At 32.7% G+C, this 25110-nt stretch overlaps 1 protein-coding gene across 1 annotated transcript; it reads right to left on the reverse strand.

Annotated features, from left to right (window-relative positions):
• Positions 1–1412: 1412 nt before the first annotated feature.
• LOC140448522 (BOS complex subunit TMEM147) lies at positions 1413–10708 on the reverse strand. Its single transcript, XM_072541606.1, has 3 exons — positions 10505–10708; positions 10310–10442; positions 1413–2067 (listed from the first exon to the last, which is right to left on the reverse strand). Exons 1-3 carry the CDS (start codon positions 10579–10581, stop codon positions 1594–1596), a joined length of 684 nt encoding a protein of 227 aa, XP_072397707.1. The 5' UTR covers positions 10582–10708; the 3' UTR covers positions 1413–1593.
• Positions 10709–25110: the final 14402 nt, after the last annotated feature.

A 25110-nucleotide genomic window follows, 5' to 3' on the forward strand; every position in this document is an offset into this window, starting at 1 on the left:
TATATATATATATATATATATATATATATATATATATATATATATAATATTTCTTTTAGAGTAGTTTTATGTAAATAGGTACAACAAAACATAATTGAATGAAGAAATTTTTTTGATTTTGTTTTATTCTTAGATAAGTACCGTTTCACAAAACGGATGTCGGTCGGTGTAAGTTCCACTATTAGGTACTCCAAAAAAAATCCGTACATCACTACGAAGAGTCAAACTAGGTAGCCCTTAAATTTGTGGATTGGTATCTTGGGTAATTATGTAATAGATTTTGTTTCTTTTGGGAAACAGTAACAACTTTTTAGTAACTTGTAAGGTAATTATAATATATATATATATATATATATATATATATATATATATATATATTATTCTAAGGGTAGTTTTATTGTTACACATACACCCGGCTAGCTCAGTCGGTAAAGGATGAGAATCTTAATCTCAGAGTTGTGGGTTCGTGATCCACGTTGGGCGTCAATGTGTACCAATATAACTATCATCAGAAAGTTACCAATTGTTTCGACTTCATTTAGCTTTGTCCCTCAGGGGTAGGAACGTCTTATCTTAATTGCACATATGAACAATGAGATTGGATGGGACAAATAAAACGTAATTATAATTATATTTTAAAGTGCTAGAGATAAACGTGTCATGCCTGACTAAAGAAGAAGAGCTGACGGAGTTCCTTCTCATCATAACACACTTACCCAAAGTTAATTGAATGAGCAGTTTCCTAGCGGAATGATAGCAATAGAAGGAATAATTCATTGACTAGTCAGATGACCATAATTAAGTAAAGTTGACTTCTTTTTCTGAGGTTATATTGCATATCTAGTGTACCGTGAACCTCCAACAATAATTGATGACATGAAGGTCTGAATTAGAAATGCATTTCATAATGTTATGCAAAAAATGCTTATAAACGTAAGTAGATCATTTGAAAACCGGCTTCAAGCCTGTGTTGGCGGTGTGGGAGCTCATTTTAAACATCTTCTACCAGTGAATATAATAACGTCTTTATTTTTTTGTGTTGCTTTAAGTAAACACAAATAATAAATTTAATTCGTAAAATACTTCTCCTTTCATTACAATTTAAAATATCTTCAAAATTATTAAGTACAGGCATAGCAGATACTTAAGAATAGAAACAAATTAAGCTATATCGACTGAAGTTAATGATGGATTTAAAAATACTGAGCAATCTCAATACTTTTAAATACTACATAATCTTAATTTTTATATATTTTAGAATGAAGATTATAAACACATTTTCAAACATTCCCAGCAATGTCGAAAAGTAGACAAGGAAGAAATTAAAATACTTCTTTGTCAGATACTAAGTTGAAGATAAATCTAACAATCTGACATTAAAATGGCTATTGTTTATAAATAAAGCTAAAACGAAATTACTTAGTAATTTATTTATCGATCTGTAGATAAAAAGAAATATATTAAAACAAATTAACAATAAAAACATTGAACAAATAATATTACATTTTTGTAATTTAACTTAATATTTTATTATTACACAATATAAATATCACTAAATATAAGAATGCAACTACTTTTATTCGTTAATTAATACTAGAAAATACCTATGACTTGAGCTAATTCTGCATATATAAATAATGTAAACAATCCATATGTAATTGTGACAGATGCTTTAATTAATAAACCCACCCAAGCGTTGGCTCCCAGTCCAGCTACTAATAAATCTAACAAAAACCCTTTATATGCTGTAAGAAATAATAAAACAACAATGGTTGATCTAATAGTATGTTTCAAATCATGTCTAGACCATAACCAAACCAAAGTGGCAGTAACTATATGTTGAATCAACAAAATATTTGATTCTATGCATTTTTGAATGTAGATCCAGTCAAATTCAGCTCCTCTCGCTCCTACCCACAGTAACAAAGCCCTCGAGAGAATAACTTCAGCGGTTGCCCAACCAATTCCTGCAGTTAGTACTTTGCTGTGTCCTTTTCCTGGTATTCCTGAGAGGACTAAGTATAAACCCGCAAGGTCTGCTAGATCCACTGTAGATTTGAGGAATTCCTAAAATAAATTACAATAATGTACTTCTAGAAAAGTCTAAAATTGGTCAATAAGATTTCTGTGCATTTTTGGAAGCATAGCTTTATTATCAGACAGAATGTATTGGTTAGTATGATGGATTACGCAGAGGTATGATAAAATCAAAACGACTGTAACGGCAGACTGTAACGACAGATCGCGCAACCATATGGAGTAGTAAACACAGTCCCACATAAAATAAAAACGGGTGTGGCAGTCCAGTGTGACTACCGGTAGAAGTTATACTTCTATACACGCGTTCGTCGTTACAAATTTATGTGGGAGTCAATCTGCACAATCATTACATATGTAATGATATAGATAGGAGAGAGCAGAAACAGAAACAGAATTAGGTATATAGGTATATGATGCATCGTTTGCTGTATATAAACAATATTTGTCCTGTAATAGGAGTATAGTAAATGAAGGATTAAATCAATATTTTGATGAAAATGTATTTTTATTTATTTTTTTTTCATAGTTGAATGCAAAAAAGTATGTATGAAAGGAGTTGAATGCAAAAAAAAAATTTTTACACATACTCTGCAGTAAAATTCATTGTTTATTTTTTTATTAATATAAAAATACAATACAATACACTGCAACATAATTCAATATAATAATACAATACAAATTAAAATGCAATATTCATAAGTATTTAAAAATGACAATATACATAACTTACTTACGCATTGTTTAATTTACCATGATAATATTAATAAAATAAAAATATTGTTTCGTGATACAACTGTCAATTTGTCTGACATTGACAGATACAAAATTTAATTGTTGTTTGTTGTGTATATAAGTACACATTTGAACTTTCTTGAGATATTTACAAGTTTTAATTTATAATTTAACATACCTAACGAGGCTCAAGACAAATCTGAACAGAATGGAAAAATAATAATATTAATAAATGTTTAAATTAAATTAATTTAAATTTTTAAATTAAATATAAAAAATTTACGAACTTATTTTCAGGTGCAGGCGGAGACATCTACTCTTCATCGCGCGATTTGTGCAGTAGATGATACAACACCGATCAAACTGAGGGAACAAGAAATGCGCATAAACCATCTTATTAAGAACGAAAAAATGCCCATCTGGATGGATAAACCTCTGCACGGGCGACATCCGAATAAATTCAGTCAAGACTATGTTGACAATATAACGTCGAACTATTGACTGACATCAGGAAAGATGTTCCATGAAACAGAAGGTTCATTACCAGCCATTCAGGATCAGGTTATACCAACCAAAAATTACCTGAAATATATCGTCAAAGTCCCTCAGGTCCAAAACGACAAATGCCGATATGGATGTCAAGCCCAAGAAACTATCCAACATCTTACCGGGGGCTGCCAGGCATTTGCTGCAACTGAATATAAGGAACGGCATGACCCAGTAGGGAAGATCCTCCATCGAGAGATAGCTTTTAAACTGGGACTTCTGCAAACAAACCATCTCCCATATTATCAATACGTTCCTGAGAGTATGCTTGGGAATGACAAGTATAAGCTATACTGAGATCACACTGTGCTCACAGACCAAACTGTAGCACATAATACACCAGACCTCGTGCTAATTAATAAACTAACAGGACAAACAACACTAATCGATGTGCCGATACCTAACAACAATAATCTGCGTGTTAAGTACAACGAAAAGATCGCCAAGTACAGAGATCTGGAAATACAAATAAAGAGACAATGGAGAATGGAAAGTATCCAGACGATACCCATTATTCTTTCTACCACTGGAGTCATCCCGAAGAACCTCCTAGAAAACATAAAAAAGCTGGGTCTAAATGAACATCTGTATAAGATCATGCAGAAAGCTGTGCTACTTTCGACGTCCAGATGCGTGGGAAAATTTTTGGGAGATACACCGACGTACCAAGTCACCTAAGACTCAATCCAGAGCTCAATCCTTTTGATACCGTAGGTATCTGGGATGAGTGAATTGTCCCCTTAAAGGGAGTGTGAGCCGTATGGCTAAATCTGGGAATATTAAATATATTTACAAAAGGGACATTTTTATTCTCGAGAGAGAAAGAGAGATAAAATATATCTTATCTCTCTCTCTCTCTCTCTCTCTCTCTTACCTATATGTTACATATATGTAATGATTTTGCCGATTCACTCCCGTACAAATTTCCAACGTAGAACGTTAAAATATTGTTTTTTTTTTATATACTGTTAGTTTTTCTATATTATTCTTTATCATTTTTGTAATTGTTTATAATTAAAATTTACTGTTGTACGACAAGTTTAAATCTTATAATATAAATATTATATTATGTAATATAGATAATGACGTAAATGTCACCCAGTGGATTATTGATGTAAACATTACTCAGTAGATTATTATTACATTTTATTTTTATTTATTTAACGGGAAAACACTTTTATACAATTTTTTTTAGTTAACTAAATATTAATACAACCTATACAAATTCTAAAAATACAAAATACACAGTTTCAAACACAAATACAAATTAATTTATTTTTTTATTTAATTTAATATACGCTACAACCCATTTAATGTTACAATTTACAATATACAAAATAGTGGTTAAGTACACAGTACTTTAAGCTAACAAAATTAAATACTCACTAAATAATGTATTCTAAAAATATATATACACATACACATGCATGTAGACATGTACATTATATACCCATATATGTATAATAAATCTTAAAACCTATAAACCCAGCAGTTAATTCTATGATTCTAAGATTCAGCACTATAAAGATGGGAAAATAACATTAAAAATAAAAAAAATATATATAAAATATTAGCTAGTTACAATAAAAACATAAAGAATTATTACAATTAAGTTAAGTTTTCACACTCTAAGGTACCAGTAACTCTTTTCTACAAATATATATTAATTGAGAGACACATTAAATACATCTATATTCAGTTTGTTTAACAAAGATAAGTATCTATTCAGTGGGCTATTAGCACCATAGATTCTTCTACAAAATTTAACATTAAAAGTACTTAGATGATGCCAACCATGGTAATATGATACTCTAAGTCCAATCTGAGCCACAAGAGTCTAAATTCTACCATTAATTTAAAAATCAAAGTTAAACCAAACAGATCCCTCCTCATACTTAAAGCAGGCAAGCTCATAGACCTCTCCATGATAGTGTAGTCATGGTCTGCTATTCTAATACCACCTTGGAAAGGCGAACACCCGTAGAAATTTATGCTGAACCCTCAAGGAATCAGAATGTATCCGGAAATAAGGAGACCATATGACAGAACAGCACTCCAGCATAGACCTGACCAAAGAACAATAGACCATTCTTGTGGCTGCAATGGAGAAAAAACTAGAAGTTCTAGTAATAATGCCCAGCATCTTTGACCCCCTAATTGATATAAAATTAATATAATTGACAAAAGTTAATTTCTTATCGAAAATTACACCCAGATTTGTTGCTGTAGATGTGTATTTTAGTGGCTGGTTATCAATAAAGTAAGTTGAATCAAACCTAGTAGTTTTCCTAGAAAAACTCGTATTTGTTGATATTCAAATATAGCTTATTATTTTGGCACTACTCCAATAAACGATTTAAGTCCTCCTGAAGCAGTTCCTGATCTGAAATACTTTCAACGGTTCTCCTTAATCAAAACATGTAACTATATCATTCACGAAAATATTAAATAGGAGAGAAAAACTATGGCCATCCTATGGAGATGTGACCACAATTTCCTCAGAAAAATAACAACCTATTTTAACTCTTTGAATGCGACCAGTGAAAGAGCTTCTCCACCAAGAAACAAAGTTTGGGTCAAATACATTTAAAATCAGTTTAGTATATAGTATTTCCTGATCAACACGATCAAACGCCTTTGAGAAATCTGTATCTATCGAATCAGTCTGTTTCCTGCTTTCAATCATGTTTAGCATATAAAGTTGATAGGTTAATAGATTAGTCAAAGTTGATTTGTTTTACAAGCCATGTTGCTCCTGACATATAAGACTCTTACACATCCAAGAAATCTGCTTGCTAACTAGAAAATCAAATAATTTTGGTATTGCAAATTGGATACAGATGCTGCGATAGTTTTTAATGTTATATTTTTGCCCGGTTTTAAAAATTGACTTGTTAAATAGTAGATACAGTGGAAATACAGTTGTGCACACACATTTTTTTAACAACATGTTAGGAATATCATCAGAACCATTTGTAAGCTTATTTGGAAGTGCCACAATTTCCTTCAAGACTTCTAGTTTTGAAATTTCTGTACACTTAATGTTATTACTAATATTCATAACTCTATTTTCAAGAGAGTATGAACTGTTTTGATTGTTAGTATAGACAGGTTGAAAAATAGGTTAAACAAATTTTCCGTCTCTTGACAGTCCATAACAGTTTGATTGCTATAAAACATTGAGCTGGGTAGACTATGGTTGGAGGGTTTATCATTTATATACTTCTATCGATACTTCGATAAGTATCGATATGTTTTAAAATATGTCACCCTAGCTTAATAAAAAATATAATTGTTACGGACACCCACTTAATAATTCAATTTTTTTCACATTATAATTTAGTCAGGAGGAATCTAAATAAACAAATCTTCGGTAAGACTATAAATTGTTTCTGCTGAGTGTGCGATGAGATCATTGGGTTAAACAAAATTTGCTGAAAGAGCGCGGCTAATATTCAAAAGTAACGAGGCAAATTAATAACAGATAATGTCGCCTACCGTGTAAACAAAATATCGAAGTTTTTAGAATAACGAAGTAACGATATATAATTCTCGGCTTGTTATTAGATACTTAGGGTATTGGATAGTAACGAATATAAAGTAACTAGTAGTATAGTCGTTACTTTTTCGACATCACTTAACTTCATTCCCAATTGAGCATTCCTTTGAGTCTAATCTAATGTAATAATTGTTTTTCATCTAATCCTTTGTGTTCCCAAAGTGACAAGTTTACAATTTAATATGATGGACAAAGACTCAAATAGTTCTAGTCGGAGTAGTGAGCGTTGGAGTTATAGATCTAAAAGACCTAAAAGTAAATTTTATGAGTTTTTAGAAATAATTCATGCATCCCAAATTGCTTTGTATAAATTGTGCCTACATAGAAAGGTTGAAATTAAAATGAATAACAGAAACACGTCAGGTTTAAGGAAGCATCTAATACCTTTTCACAAGAAGGAATTACAAATATTTCTTCCTGAAAAACCAAAATTACTACTACTACTTTATTTTAGTAAATTAATGTATTTATTAAGTAGGTATCTCCTTAATTTAAAATAATTTCTTTTGATTATCATTGCTTTTTACCTATTCTTTATTTTTTTAAGTTAGTTTTTTATATAAAAGTAGAGATAAGATTGGTAAAAACATTTATTTTGCTTTAATAAGTGGATTATAGTTTGTTGTCTTATCACCTAAAAATCTGTGCCCTTGATACATGTATGTGGATTTTTTGCCCATCATGTCTATCAATCCCTTTCTAGCCAGATAATGTTCTTTAAAATACAGGCATGCTTATGTCATTGATTTGTTTTTTTTTGTGTTTTAACCATGTTTTAGCACATGTAAGCTTAGTAAATGCAAACGTTTATTAAGAAACAAATTGACTTCCGTGGGGCATGGTAGATAGCTGAGTTAGTTAGAGCATAGGCACGGATTGCTTAGATCGTGGCTTCAAACCCCACTTGGTGTCAGTTGTTTAGACAATTATTAATTTGGTTGGTCTTTATTATGGCTATGTTAATTCAAGCTTAAAATGTACTTACTCTGTTACGCTATTCTAAGATCTAAAGCAACGTTTAATAAATAGCAATAGGCTAATGGGTAACTGCAAGACTTGCAAGACTCTTGCTTGCTGGCAAGACCAAGACCAAGACCGGGAGTGCAATACCAAGACCACGACCAGGTGTATTGGCGCAAGACCAACACCAAGACTGTCTAAGCCTCGTCTTGTTCTTGCATTTGGGCAACACTACTGTTAACGTACCTAATGACCAAAATCTCCTCACCAGCGGAAACCCTAGCTTCCAGATTTGTCTTGGTTTTTTATAGGCTTCCTGTTGCATCAGTGTCTGATCATAGAATATTTTATAGCGTGTTCCCTGTAATTTTTTCCCAGATTTCATTGCCATCCTTGTTATTTTTGATTAGTACTATATGAATAACTTTCTTTATTGTTGGCAATTCCTGCTGCATACCTAATTTAGTAAAAATCTCATCAACTATGGATTTATCATAAGCAATATGATCCTTTAAATTTGTGGAATTAAGACTCAGGAATATTATAAACCATCAAATTGTTGGCTCTTATTGTTCTTTGACTCACCTCGTAGAATATTGACTCAGCATTGGTGGATTTTTACTTGGATTTTTCCTCCTCCAACTTCATGCTTTATAGTTGACTGGAATGAGACAATTAGCAGTTGAATCAACTATGAAAAAGGTCTAAATGCCTCCTAAGCACCTTAACTGAACACTCCAATCAATCATGTGAAATGCAAAATTCATTTCTGCTTATGTAAAGTCTAGCCAAAGGGCTATTGTACCCATAGTTTGTAACATGAAGTCCAATATGAAACAACAACCGGTCTCTTGTGTGTAAATTTCCCACCTTCAAACCAAGAATATCAGAACAATCCATAAAACCTTATATAGAAATATGAGATTATGTCTTGACCCTTCAAATCAAATCAAATATAATACCAAGATCTCTAATTTCACTCACTCTGTTTAAAATATTTGAATGTACCTGATAATTGAACTTAATGCATGACCTAGACATAGAAAAGGCTATATTGAGACATTTATTCAAATTCAATGATATTGCATTAGAAGCAGACCATCTATTAATGCATCTTCCTGAAGTTTAAAATAATCAGCTAGATTGTTTATCTCCATATAAAACTTAAGATCATCAGCAAAGAGTAAAAATTGTACGCACTTAAATATTAAAGCTATATCAATCTAAACACTGGAGAAAACAAAACAGATGAAATAAGATTTTATCTTCACATATTGAACCTATTTACTCAGATAACTAGCAAACCATTAAAGTAAGAATGATGGAAGTCCATACAGCTGAAGTTTATGAAGCAAAGGATAATGATTCACCCTATCAAAAGCATTTTAAAAATCAGTATATATGACATTCATTTGAACCTTCTTTTCTAAAGCTGAAATCATGTAGTGTTGGTATAAGATCATATTAGTCAAGGTGAATTTTCCATTCCGAAATCCAAGTTGTTGGTTGATCAAGAGAAAATTACAATATCAAGTCAATAGTTTGCACAGAAGAAACTCAAACAACTTAAAGCTATCTTTCCAAATTGATGGAAAAACTTGCAATTTCAATAAAAGGTTAAATAAAAAAATATAATGGTACACAAATAGTGTGAATGCATCTTTTTAGAAAATAACCAGGAACATTATCTGGACCATAGTTTAATTTTTCTTTCAATGACAAAATTCCATTATAAATTTCCAAAAGAGAAAATTTACTCAAGGGTATATCCACAATATTAAACTGTTGATATGCATGTTCTTCAATATTCAAATGTATATTACTATAAACCTCAGAAAAGTTCCTTGCAAATAAGTTGGAAATTTCTGAACTTAGAGTAAAAGATATGTTAGATAAATAAAACAACAGAGTACACAATCACTTCACATTATGGAAAGAAAGCATTCACTAAATAATGACTAAAAGTTCACTTTCAAAATAATATCTGATCACTAAGTAATCATAAGGAATCTGCATATTTCCTTGAAAATAAATTAACTGTGTTGTCTTGTAAGCATATGAAACTCTGTAAATGACTGTTAACAAATTTTGGTAATTACCTGCATATTTTAATGTATAAAAATCTACCATGAATAATGCAAAACCTTGCTTGTGCTAGAAAATTTGTTCACAACAATGTGATTTAATTCCACACAGATTTTACTGTACTTTCTAGCCACATAAGAGAACTATCATCATAAAGATTTTGCCTTAAAAATTATTGAAATGAATTCCCAATGACAAAATAAAGACATATAATTTCTCTATTGACATAATAAAAGTACAGAAACAACTTACGTAAAAACTCAGGACAATTTTTCATGCTATATCACTCACTCTGTTATAAAATTAAATCTAATGAAGTTATGAATGAAACGCGAGAAATGGAGAATCTTTGAATCAAATAAGATAATATGCATGCTTCATACTTACTCCAACCACATCATTTCCAAGATCAGAAACATTTTCTGGGAAAAAAGTTGCAAGAATTAACATTTTCGCCAGCTGTGTTATCATATAAATTAATCCTGCTTGAATACATTTCCAAAAGGCTCCATATTCTGATCTTAAAAGTAAATTAGATTTTATTTTAAAGTTGCTCTAATTTGATTTTAAATTCCTACTTACAAGCCAGAGTGTTTATAGGTATAGTAATAAGGTACGTATATAAGGGCCACACAGTTTCCAAAATGGTACAAAGTCATAATTAGAATATAGTTGTGTGAGAAAACTAGTAAATATTCAGAAAAAAATGATTATAATAAATAAAATAATTTCTGAATTTTTAGGTTATCTATAATGTTCGAATTGTTCTGTTCTTCTAATGTGTCATGTCACTTTTACTAGTTGGTCCTCCGTGTCATTTAATGTCAGTGTCAGCAAGCATGGTACAATGAATACAATGTATTCATTGTACCATGGTCAGCAAGTGTCAGTATCCGAGCTGAGTGAAGTTAGTAACGTTTTAATATTTTTATTCACCATAGACGGGCGAGCTTAATTATGTAATATTATTTTCTGCTGGCGACGACGTAGAATTCCGAGATTTTACCTCTCAGCCGTAATTTTTTTATATATGTATTTTAACTAACAATCTCTATTTTGACTAATATCAATCTATTTTTTAGACGTTTAAAACCATATTTTTCTATTTAAAACCTATTTTTGCGTGTACCACCCGTGATACACGCTAGCCATAGTAAACATTCTTTAAGAAAAAATGTCTTGTACCACCGGTGGACACGATATGAACTCATGAAAGTTATCGTCATCGAATTTTGTTGCATTTGTATTTGTAACGGTTTTTTCAAATTCACAATTTCAAATTCAAATTTAGAATTCTGGTACAAATCTTCGCCACTATCAAATGTAGTTAAATATAATAATCCGATTTTGTGCAATAAATCAGGCAGTTCAAAATTTATTGAGGAATTGAATGATCCAAAAACAGGTTACTTTTCATCTCATTCAGAAAAGTCGGATCCCTTCGCAGATTCCGAGGGTTTATATAGACCTTCCGAGAGCAACGATGAAGATGAAGAGCTATCACGGTAGAACATGAAATTGAAGCCCATGCTCATGAGGCAGTATCTAACAATATCAGCGTTATTGATGAATGGGTTTTTTGCAGTAAGGTCAGTAATATTGTCCAGTATTTTGGGGAGAGTGGGCTAAAAGGTAATGATGTGGACTTATCAAACCCATACAGTATATATAGAAAATTTGTAACTGATGATTTGCTTAATGTTATAGTTCAGAAAACTAATTGTTATGCTTCAGAATATATTATCAGGACCCACACAATTCGTCCAATATTTATGATTTGTAAATGCGTAATATAGATCGTAGTGAACTGAAGCAGTTTTTAGCGATACTACTCATAATGGGTATATGTCCTACTTTAATATGCATTTGTACTGATCTAGCAATATTATAATATGGGAATAAACGTATTCAAAATATTATGAAATATGACAAGTTTGATTGCACTTTGAAATTTTTGCATTTGGCAAATAATAACGAAGATTCAATAGAAATTTAAGGCAGAGTATTCAAATTAAAACGAGAGTATGGGGTCTTTATTTTTCTTCAGTAAGTTTTAAACCCACAGAAGATACGTTAGCAAAAATAAGTATTTGAAACACGCCACCTTAACAATAGACCTTGTACCGGAATGTACTATCTATATTATCTTTATACTAATATCACCTGTATATTCAATAAAAAAACCACCTACCCCCCCTCAATTATAACTAACATAAATAATATTGGCACCTTTTGTATCATGCCTAATGTAAGGTTTTGTTAAATTAGTAGTATTACAATATGTAAAATTTTTTAGCTTTGTAAAGATTGTACTTTATCGGTGACCTGATGATGACCAGAAAACATTATTGGTCGAAACCGGTCGTCACTTACTAAATCACCGCATTTCGGTGACAAAAATAAATTGATTGAATCCAACTTACCTTAGTACAAAAGTGTACACAAAAAAAGTTACAGCCCTTTGAAGTTACAAAATAAAAATTGTTTTTTTGCATTATCTCCTAAACTACTTGACATTTTGTAATAAAAATGGACACGTAACTTTCTTGTTCTGAAAGCATTTTTCATACACTCGAAATGTTAATTTTATTAGAAATATTTTGTTTACCGACGAGGCTACCTTCAGTAGAAATGGAATAACAAACCATCATAACGAGCACATTTGAGCCGACGAAAATCCTCAAAAAAACGACTCATCACCAAAGGACTTTCAAAGTTAATGTTGGGAGGGAATTGTGGATAACAATCTAATAGGCCCAAATCTAATTACAGTAATGAAGTCCGGGAATACCTTTGCAGGCAGTATCCTGATCGGTGGATTGGAAGGGGTCGTGACGCACTTATTTCTTGGCCAGCCAAAAGTCCAGGTGTTAACCCCATGGCCTTTTGCTTTTGGGGGTTTAGGAAAGAGAAAGTGTATTCTGTAACAATAGAGGACAAAAAACAACAAAGGTTTAGAATAATTGAAGCTGCAAATCAATTTCGTCAGAAAAATACGATTTTTTAGCGCATTCGGTTTTCCTTATTAAAACGTTACCGAATGTGTATTCAAGAAAATGGGAGTTATTTTGAACATTTATTGTAATATCATATTTATAAAGGTTATAGACATTTTTTGTATTTAGTTGCACGTAATTTTTTAAAGATTAATGAAAAGGGCCGTAACTCAATAAAAACTGTTTTTTGAAAAAAGTGATAAGAGGCAAGAAAATTTTTAAAAATAATGTGTTAAACTAATGATGCCACAAAATTCATTTGATTTGAACGTACTCAAAAGTTTGGGGGGATTTAGGGCTGCACGCCCCCCTTAAAATTTTTGTGTGTGTTTAGATTTTGTTGTTTCTATTTTATAAAGTAACTTGTCCATTTTGATTACAAAATGTCAAGTAGTTTAGGAGATAATGCAAAAAAAACAATTTTTATTTTGTAACTTCAAAGGGCTGTAACTTTTTTTTGTGTACACTTTTGTACAAAGGTAAGTTGGATTCAATCAATTTATTTTTGTTCCCGGAATGCGTGATTTAATTTATGACATACCTTTTTGAAACACCCTGTATGTTGTGAGTAAGGCTAGCCCTCCACTTGCGAGTTTTAGTCGGGGCGACAAAAAAATCGCTGTAGTAGAAAATCTAGGGGGTGCCTCCACTGCGATTTATAAATCGCTGAATTACATCAGTTTTCCAATGGATGATATCGAAACTACTTCTGTGATCGCTCTTTTGCTTCAGTCGAGAAGTAAACGACGAAAACATCGTTATTGGATTCATCCATTAACAATTTAAAGATTTTTTCTTGGACAGTTTTACATATTATTTAAAGATTTATGTGAGCATCTTGAAATTTTTTTTACACTACTAGGGCATGTCGTCGTGCCGCTGTAGTTTCCAAGAAGGAGGAATTCCGAATTGAGTAGGGTCTCCTCAGTAGTTCTTGAAAAACACACTCGGAGGAGGGTAGTTCTCAACCTCAACACGGCGCGTCCCAATGGCTGATAGGAAACGCCCTACAGATATTTAGGACAGGTGTGAATAAGGCTTTGCCAAATAAATACCCGCGGATCAACTGAGAGCATGGCAGCAGCTATATCATTACAGGATCGGAGCGGTAAAGAAAAATATCCTTACCGGTCTGATACTGAATAATCAAAGGCGGTAATTATGATTTAACTGGTTGTGATACTGCGAAGTGACCGAACGATTACCGATAAAAGTAATTCCCCATTTGTTGGTCAATAGCTACGGGTGGAAGAACTGACATGTGGTAGGGCACTTCATTAGGCGCGCCGCACATTGAGACGCAGGTGACGCAGGCAACGCAGCGTAGGACAGCACAGGTTTCTGTTTTCCGTACAATTACATTACCCCGCGCGAATTGGAACGCAGGACAGGGCAGCACAGAACTGTGTTTAAGAAAACCTGCCAGCGCAGTCGTCCGGACACAGATTCCTGTGCCACGTGCAGAGCAGTTTGTTAATTTCTAATAAAATTTGGTGTGGTTATATTCGAAATAAATGAACAAATAATCGAATTGGTGAGAAGTCAAACAATTCTTTACGATACTAACGATCCCAATTATTTAAAAGCAAAATTAAAGGATGAATTATGGAATGAAATAGGAAAAAAAACTAAATTTAAAAAGCGGTAAGTTAAACAAATACTTTTAATTATATTAATTATATCAGAACAGTAAGTAGGTACATAGCTACGTTATTGTTAAGGGCATAGGCGCAAAATGTCGCCTGTCAAAATGTTAAATGTGTTTTAAATGCATTCATTGCATCCTGAGAAAACTAATAAAAGTTAAATATTTTATTTTCAAGATTACTATTACCAATAACGCTTCGTCTCGGATAAGGTCGCATCAAATTTTCTGTTAGCGGAAAGGCCTTATCGCCCACAAAAACGTATGGTAAATGCACTTCAGCTGTACCAAATAAAGTCGACTGTGGAAGACAAAAAGTTTTTCTCATCATTCTTTTCCCAAGTGGGCTGCTTGAGAAAATATTACCATCGCTGAATCTCCTGATTTGACCCAACATCAATGGTAGTAAATTTATAATGTGTAATGTGCATAAACGGTAGCCATTAAAACAATGGAACAATGTTGTTTGTAATTGTAGTCTGAGGAGCCAGTTTTTGGTGGTTTGTTAATTACGATATGTTTCCCGTCGACAGCTCCCACGCAATGAGGGAAATGCCATTTCTTCTCAAAATCAGATGATATCGCTTGCCACATTTCAGTAGTCGGTTTTGCTAAGTACAGTGGTTGCATGTTGGTCCATATTGCAACAGATATCTCGTTTACTATTTTAGCAACTGTTCGATCCCCCATTCTATAGCTGTACGCTATGCTTCTGTAGCTATCTCCAGAAGCTATATACCTACAAAAGAGTTACATCTGTGTTACTATTTTTCAACACATCATGCAATATTGCATAAGTCTTTTATCCCCTTTACGCCTAAATTTATTTAAAAACAAAACTTTGTTACAGGAAATGAGGCGAAGACACTTTGGCTTAAGCTTCGTAACTGCCACCGCGATGCACTGCGAAGACAGAAAAAGTGTCTAAAAAGCGGAGCTGCTTCTGTCATCATAAAAAAATGGAAATTTCAAAAACAGATGGATTTTTTGATTCCATATATGTCCAACAGATCACGTGAAGGTAATTTACAAGAAGAATGTGAAGATGAAGACCCACAACAGGATGACTCCATAGTTGATCCAGACGGTGAAATTTTTGACGAGGTGACCAGCGACATTCGACATGATACCTCAGAAATCGAGAGTGTTAAAAATAACATTGTTAATGAGCCGTCTACGTCTGGTATTGTTATACAAATAAATAACGAAAAAGAAAATGCCAAACGTAAGGCAACTTAAGACCAATTAATCACAACCAAATCAGCTAAAAATAAGAAACTTAAAAATGATGATATACAGGAAGTAATAAAGCAGTCAATTACGCAACGTCAAAAAAGGGCCGAAGAAAGAGCAGTTGAACGGGCAGCACAGAAGCCTTTGGATGATGATCTCTATCATTTTTATATGTCGATGTACAAAATAACCAAAAAAACGCCTCCTAAATTTCAACATCGTGCAAGAAATGATGTGTTTCAAGCTATATCGCAGCTGGAAGCTGCATATCTAGAAATTCAGGATCCCAGTCAAGAAAACTACACTCATAGTGAACAAAGAGTTTTTACAGGTGCATATGTTAATACCCATATTCAGCAGCCCTCTTAGTCGTCAACACCTCTTCCATCACCAAGTTCCAGTCACAGTAGCCAGCATACTGAGGATCAACATTGTAATAATCCTCTAGCTCCTATTCCCAACAACTCTTTTTTATGCTCAAATGATTACAACTCTAGAAGCACCAGTAACTATTCATCTACTACACTCACCCCCAGGTTGTTGCTGAGACATCTCCTCAAACCGCTAATACCGGTAATATTCGTAATTTTGTGGAAAATTATGGAGTATAGAATTATGATTGTTTAAAATGATATTTTTGTATTTTTTAATAAAACATAAAATTAATAAAAATAATACCTTAAAAAACAGCTAGTTTTTCTTTGGTTCCTATTGGTTTTTGGGCATTACAGCCATCTGAATAAATACTGTTTTCTATTATATTATGTACTTCATCAACTTGTTTTCTGCTTAACCGAAAATAATTTAAATAACGAGACTCAGATGATAGTGTAGATTCCCCATTCTTTTTCATACAGTTGCTTTTCCCAAATGATTTTTTTCTCTTTGACATGTTGAATAATAAAATTGATTTTTAAAATTCTGTGTTTGACTCTGATTCGGAACTGTCCAGAAATAACTCCATTATTGAAATTATAAAATTCTCTTTCTATGTTCATATAATATATTTGATATTCGCACCTCAAAATTTTCGAGAAGACTGCTTCCAAATATGCGCTCACACTGCGTGACACGTATATTTTCTGACCTGTGTAACCTGCTCTGCACTGCGTCACCTGTGTCACCTGCGTCCCAATGTGCTGCTTGCTTTACCCTGGAGCTGAGAAATTGACTTCAAAGGCGGAAGAGCTAAATTAGCCAACGGCATTGAGACATGGAAAACACAGGATGACTACCACATTAAAGATCCGTAAGGATATCCCCAGGACACCACAATGGCTGAACATCCCAAACAAACGGCCCTCAGTCCCGGGCACACCTTAAGTGGGGAGAGGGTGCTAAGAATCCCCTGGTCAGCCAATAATGTCCCAAAAGTTAAAAGGATCGGTACGTGGAACATTCAAAGCATGTACCAAGCAGACAAAGCAGCAAATACTATTCAAGAAATGACTCGCCTGAACATAGATATTTTAGGATGCAGTGAAGTTCGATGGCCAAATTCTGGAATAACAATTATAGATGAACACCATATCTATTATTCTGGAGACAACACAACAAGAAACAGAAATTGCGTATTGCGTAAATAATAGTAAAAAGGGAAATAGCTAAAGCAGTAATAGGATTTACGCCCATATCAGACAGAGTTGTGCTATTGAAAATTAAGTCAAGTCCCTCTAATATAAACATCATTCAGGTCTACATACCGACATCAGAATCCACTGAAGAAGAAATGGAAAATTTCTATCAGACTCTAGAAGACTCTCTAAAACTGACCAAAAAACATGAACTTACTATTATTATCATATGGTCATATGGTCTTGGCATCAGAAACGAAAGAGGAGCAAGAATAATCCAATTCTGCCAAGAGACGGATATGGTTGTAACGAATACATTTTTTAAATTACATCCAAGAAGACTTAATGGGAAAGCACCCGGTGATACCCCAGGGAAAATGATAAGAAACCAAATTGATTTTATCAATATAAACAAAAGGTTTAGAAAATCACCTCAACAAAAACATATCCAGGCGCAGATGTCTTCTCAGATTATAGTCTATTGGTTGCAAATATCAAGAAAGACAATGGTTGCAGACATCAAGAAAGATAAGACTACTAAAAGAAAATGACACCCAGAAAAAAGTAAAAACAGAGATTAATTGAATATAGAGAATAATTGAAATCTGCAAGTTCCATATTGTGCACTGTGTATTTACCTGATGTTTGCCTAAGTAGTTGTTGCCAGTCCCATGGTGTTAAAATGGCCAAATTGGAGAGTTTCTTTCGATTAAAGCATGAACAGTGTCTGCTTCCATATGTGTGTGCCCTTTCAGTAAAAACTTTTGAGTGATCGTCTTTATTTGCAGTATCCAAAAATAGCACATTATAAAACTTATATTTTTATTTTGTCCATAGCAGTCATTGGTCCAAAGAGTGATGTGCTCTACCTGACTAACTGGAATTGTATTGTCAGCCCATTTCAAAATTGACGAGGCAATTTCATTTGCACCTCGGGCCCCTTTCGATTCGTCCCACATCATACATTGTACAAAAGAAACACTGGCATCATGTAATGTAAAATTTAATATCCAAAGCTTCCTTTTGTAGAAAATAATACAATTGTTTGTTAGTGGTGAAGGCAAACATTTTTGCAAATCACCAGATAGTACTTTGTATTTTGGTGACTCTTTAGCTATTATAAAGTCCAATTGCTTTAAGTTATACCGAGTTTTAGATTCAATTAGGTGAGCATCATGATTAGCCTGTACACTGGTTAGTTCATCTGCAGTAAGATTATTTTTAATTGAGCGGTGAATGTACTGCATGTATCACAAATGTCTCTTTCGGGCGGTTTAAACGACAAGAAGTCTTTATTAAAAATATCTGCGTACAACCACTTTTTTGCTCTGAGCTTTGGATCTACATGTCTTTCATTGCATTCATCAATGTACAGTTGATACATCTTTTCTATTGTAAGTTCTTTGCCCAGATAATCTCTCTTACTCCTTTCTCTGGAATAATGACTAACGTATTTTGAGAATGAGAATGAGAATTTAATATGTTATATATGTATACTATTTACGGCTTCGGTAGAAGTTTTATTGGTTGGCGTGTGTCTACCTCTTTGATCAGCTTTTATTAAACCTACTGGCTCAATTTTTTTCAACATATTTACTACTACTAAATTAGATATACAAAGTGTGTTTACAAACATAACCTTGCACACCTTCAATAGCTCATTGTTCACTGTAAAATGGTAGTGTAGTGTATTATTTTAGATTTGGTAGAATTTAGATCTTTTTTCTTGATCGAAGAGTAGGTTGGATGTCGATACATGAGAAGATAAATTGCTTTTTAAGATCTGAAACGTTTGTCTCAGTCCAGTATGAGTTGAAAATTTTTTGTCTCGTATTCTGGACATCTTTTAGATCATTTCATGCGACACATGCAAGGAGGCTTTAACATTTTTGCAGGCATGTCTTTGCCTCTTTTACTGGCATACTCTTTCCCACCAGCTATTTTTCGTTTGCGAACATTACAGGCCCAATTTTGTTCATTTACTACACGTTTTTTACCTTTTTGTTTGCACTTAGTTATATTTTGTACATTTCTTTCAACACTTTTCTCTTTTTCTAAAATAACTTCATTATGTTCATTGAAATTGCCTGCATCACTGCTTAGGGATAAATCGTCCTAAAGAAGATTTTTTTTATTGCCCCACTAATCGCTAATCGTAGGAGTAATAATAGCTTTCTCTTTTACCTTTGTTTTCGCTGGTTTACTTATACGTCTCATATCATTGTCGTTCGATTCTAAGCTTTCACCACTTAGAGGCTCATAGATTTTATCAATATCCAGCTAACAAACCAGCTAAAAGAAGGACTTGAATAGTGTTTTATTATAATTTATGAAAATATTTTAATTCAAAAATAATGTTAAAAAATAAAAAAATTAGACATGACTTTAAATTATTATGTTTAATTTCAAATCGAGAGCTGTCATTCGTTTCTCGTAAAGTGTAGTACAAAACTGTATTGAGTTGTGGCATACCAGAAAAATTAAAACACACTGGAAAGATTAAAAATTTAATTTGAAATTAATACAAAATGAATAACTTTTACAGTGAACAAGTCTGGAATTTAAATATATGTATTATAATTCGAAACTGCTGAAATAATAGTATTTTGTTACATCTCCATTATTAAAAAATTCTTCAAACATTTTGGACATTAACTCAACCATCTCTCTGGTTATTAAATTTATTAGATACCGTTTTTTTGTTGTTAATAATAAAATTAATATTTATCTAAACACATTTTTGAACGTCATTTTTTTTTATTTAGATTTAGTGCAATTCCGTTATCTGTGATGGCAACAATGAATTGTTTCACGAACCATTGTCTCCAGTCTGAACCAGAGATATGTAAGAGAGGCTCTCTTATATATCTCTGGTCTGAACACTGGTTTACATTGGGAAAAAAAGTGTACCATTTCTATATTACGGGAAGTGTAGAAGGATACATAACACAATGTCCGGATGGTAAATGACGGTGCACACATATAGTAGAGGTTAACAACACCAAGTCCACATGGTGTTGTTTACCTCTGACTGGAAGTGGACTTGGTGTTTATTAAAAAGTCGGTAACTTGCCGTAAAATTGTATCTGGACATAGTATGGTTTACCTATGTGTAGAGCCAGTAAAGTTAAATTCAAAAGTGCAATAATCTAAATTTCGACAAAAATGGACATAGTGTCCTTTACCTCCGAGGTACACAGTTTAGACCGAACAAAAAATCACTTCTTATATTATAATGACTTAACAAAAAACCGTTTTTTATTTTTAAATTTTACTATCTATTTAGTGAAAATGTAGAGTTGTACCTACGATTGTATTTATTAATATAAACACTAATATTCAAATCTGGTATTTGACATTGTATGTAATTCATTCACGACAGATATGTTTATCTATACATCTTAAAACATATCACAGAGTAATGTCTCCGTTTTTTAAATATTTGCTTTAAGTTTTGTGTATTTAATCATTACTAAATATTAATAAAATTATATGGCCTTGATATGTCATGAGACTTTTATAAACTTTTATTGTAATATTTAACAGTAGATGTTGCTACTAAATAACGGCACTGATACAGCAATACAACTTCGGAAAACACGCAAAACATATGACCAAACAAATTGGAAAACTGGCTCGGTTTGACTGTCCGTTAAGTGGGTCTATTCGTGCTATTGTTGAAACTGTAGGAATTGGCGAATAATGTACAAAAATTTTAACTTTGTTTATTCTATTCTCAGAGACACTAAGTGTTTTTCTTTGAAGATTTGTCATAAGTAGATCGTAGATTAGCTTATCAGAATGAAATATTTAATACGTGAATTAAAACTTTGAATTTTAAGTAAGTTTTTAAATCGTTACAAGTGTAATCCCTACGTATTTTATTTCCGTTACTTGCTCAATACTAACTCCATCGACTTTCAGTTTACGTCCTGTTGGTTCTTTACTGATTACTATTGTTCTAGTTAGTAGTCTAGTTCTAGTAGAAATCGTCATGTTAAATTCTTTTGCTTTTGTATTAAATCTCTGAACTAGTCTTTGAAGGTTTTTTTCATATTGGGAGGGATATTAATATTACATAGCCTACATTAATACATCTATGATGATAAAGATTTAGAAACCAAAACAGAGTTCTACGAAGAGCTAAGCACCCTAATAGAGAATATACAGGAATGCGATATAAAGATAATCATTGGTGACACGAATGTGAATGTGAAAGTGGGAAAAGAGGAAATATATTGAAGAATAACAGGGGGAGAAGTTTACATAAGGAAGCAAATGAAAACGGGAAAAAGTTAATAGAATTTGCTACAGAGAACAAAATGAAGATAGCTAGCACAAGTTTTGATCACAAAGACATTCATAAGGTAACATGGACATCTCCCGATAGAAAAATAAAAAAATCAGATAGATCATGTCCTAATTGAAAGCAAACATGATAAGGCAATATTCGATTGCAGGAGTTATAGAGGGGCAGATACCAACAGTGACCATACACTAATAATAGCAAAACTAAAATAAGAACTACCAATAATTCCAAAACCTATTAGAGATAGATTAAATTACTAATCAGAGCGCCTTCAAGAGAAGCAAGTACTAAACAGACTAGAGAAAAAAATAAATAAAAGTGTATCGGAGCAGAGGAAAACCAACCAATACGGCAAAAATACGAGCTCAAAGAGCTTGATGGCTTGGTCACATACGAATGCCAGAGAATCAAAATATAAAAACAATACTGAAAGAGGTAGAAATGGGGAAAAAAGAAGAGGACGTCCAAAGAAGAAATGGTTGAAAGCAGTAAAGAAAGACTTGTCTTGAAATTGGAAAGACTTGAAAGGAAAGAAAGACTTGGAAATAACCAAGTTTCTGGAAGCCAAGAACCTACAAGTCCTGAAGCGCTGTTATATATATATATATATATATATATATATATATATATATATATATATATATATATATATAATCAGTATGGTATATATATATATATATATATATATATATTCTGTATCCTCTTTCTATTGATGGTCTTCTTGACTTCATCCATGATAAGATTGAATAGCGTAGGGCTTAGTGAATCCCCCTGTCTTATTCCTTCGCCTGTATGAGTTCCACTTGATGGTTTTGATTGACGTTTTCAATTGTTTTTATAATATCCAGCGAGATAGCTTAGGCACAGTATATTGCTTAAAAAGCTTTAGCAATATACTGTGGCTTAGGGCTGAATATAAATACAAATAAAACAAAAGTAATGGCTGTTACACGTGCACCAAATGCCGACAATAATAATCGTATCTACAACAAACAGATAGAACCCATACAATAAATTCCAGTATCTTGGTTGCTGGATAACAAACGATCTTGACTAAACACATTATTAATATTAAACTAAAATTGTGAAATTATATATACCCAAGTTAAAACATGAAAATTAAAAAAAAACGAAAAAAAAAAATAAAAAAATAAATAAATAAAAAGAATTAAATAAATAATAAAAAAGAAAGAATAAATAAAAAATAGAACAATATTTAAAAAAAATAAAAAAAAATAAAATAAACACAAAGACCTAAACTAAACTAAACCTCCGAGGTGTTGAACCGGGTCTATGCACTAGCGCTGTGTCAAAAAAAAAATATTTATATATTTTAATAGTTATTAGTAGGTAGTATTACTATTTAGTATAACATGTAGTATTTTTTGTCTAATTCTTCAACAAAAACAAAAAAAACGCTCATTAAAATATATATGTATGTAAGTACCTGTAAAATATATGTGTGAATTACTATTGTAAATCATTATTATCAAATAAGTTATAAATATTCAAAAATATAATGAGTATAAGAGATATCTTATAAGAGTAATTTCATTTTGTCTAATGGATCAAGTCCACAGTTAAAAGAAACCAACACCACACACACTTAAGTTGAAAAACGTGCTCGTATAGAATATGCTAGGTCCGCTTTTCAAAGAATGAAAAAATTATTTGTAAACTCAATCTTATCGTTGGATATCCGATACCAATTTGCAAAAACATTCATTTATTCCATATTGCTATACGGAGTGGAAACATTTACTCTCGGAATTACAAGTATGAGACGTGTAGAAGCCTTTGATTTGTGGGTTTTTCGAAGGATGCTGAAGATCTCTAGGATAGAGCACGTGACCAACAACGAGGTGCTGAGAAGAATGGGGTTTGAGAGAGAACTCCTAAATATTGTAAAACCCAGAAAAACGAGTTATCTAGGACATACGAAGGAGAAAAATACAACTTCCTATGACTTCTTTGTATCGAATGTGTGTCCATGCCTGTCCAGTCTCTTACATTTTTCAGCCAGGAGCATTTTCTTCTTTCTGGACCTCTTGTTTCTTCCACTTTCTCTTTCATTATAAGTGGAAGAAATAAGAGGTACAGGAAGAAGAAAATGCTCCTGGCTGAAAAATGTAAGAGACTGGACAGGCATGGACAGACATTCGATACTAAGAACAGCTCAAGATAGAGAGCAATTTGCTGTAGTTATAGTCTCTATCTTCTGATTTTCTTAAGAGCGTCTGTGTGTTTAACCCAGTTCAGTTGCGAATGTTTTTCAGCCAGGATATTTGTCGTCTACCAGAACCCCTTCGATTTTACCCTTCATAATCAGCTGCAAGAACTCGTACTTATCATTTCTAAGTATGTGCCCCAAATATGCTGTATTTCACCTTTTAATAGTGGCCAAAAGTTCTCTGTCTCTTCCCATTCTGTGCAACACCATTTCGTTTGTAATCCTCCTATAGTACTATTCGTACTTCCTTCTTATAAGCAATTCTGCTTGTTCATTGGCGGATTAATACCTCTATGGAAGGTTGTCACGTCATCTTTTGCGCGGTCGCCCGATACTTCTTTTGCCGATTGATGACTTGTCTCTTGCTATTTTAACGACACGGGTCTCCTCCGTTCTACTTATGTGGTTATTTCATTTTTTTTTTCTATTTTATGTATTTATACACTGTACGATACATTTTCTTCTAATGTCTTCAGTTCTCTTTCTATCTCTCAGCGTATTACCTGTAATTCTTCTCAGTACTCTCATCTCTGCCATTTCCAGTAGCGTTTGCGTTGTGGCTGTGCCGGGTCTTGTTTTTGAGGCAAATGTCATTATTGGTCTTACACTGGCTTTATAAATTCTTGACTTCATCTCAGTGTTAATGTGTCTGTTTCGCCATACATATAGTATTATTAAGGCATCCTGTCAGTCTATTTGCTTTTTGTACTTGATCTCTCACTTCCTTTTCCAGGTCTTCATAGCTGGATAGTGTAATTCCCAGGTATTTTATTTCCATTACTTGTTCAATATTGATGCCGTAAATTTCCATTTTAGATCTGGTTGGTTGTTTGTTGACTACTACTCTTTTCTGAGATGAGATTGTCATATTAAATTCTTTTGCTGTTATGTTAAATCTGTGGATAAGTCATTGTAGACTATCTTCAACTTGGGCTATCAATATTGGGTCGTCTGCGTGACAGAATATGTTTTTTTCTTTGTTTCCCATTCTGTATCCTCTTCCTTTGTTAACGCTTTTGATGATTAAATTAAAGAGAATGGTACTCAATGAATCCCCGTGCCTTATTCCGCTGACAATTTCTATGGGTTCTCTAAGTTGTCCATCTATTTTGACTTCTATTTTGTAGTTTTAGTAGATGTTTTCGATAGTGTTTATAATATTTAGAGGAGTTCTCTATTATACAGAAGATGGATTACATCT

The sequence above is a fragment of the Diabrotica undecimpunctata genome, chromosome 8, assembly GCF_040954645.1.
Source record: "Diabrotica undecimpunctata isolate CICGRU chromosome 8, icDiaUnde3, whole genome shotgun sequence".
NCBI lineage: Eukaryota > Metazoa > Arthropoda > Insecta > Coleoptera > Chrysomelidae > Diabrotica > Diabrotica undecimpunctata.

What these genes read in the sequence shown, in the direction of transcription:
- LOC140448522 (XM_072541606.1), bottom strand. Translation starts at nt 10,581, where the DNA reads ATGACTTTGTACCATTTTGGAAACTGTGTGGCCCTTATATACGTACCT. An exon ending in ACCTATAAACACTCTGGCTT is followed by an intron (nt 10,443 to 10,504) that starts GTAAGTAGGAAT and finishes TTTACTTTTAAG; the next exon opens with ATCAGAATATGGAGCCTTTT. An exon ending in TTGGAAATGATGTGGTTGGA is followed by an intron (nt 2,068 to 10,309) that starts GTAAGTATGAAG and finishes AATTTATTTTAG; the next exon opens with GAATTCCTCAAATCTACAGT.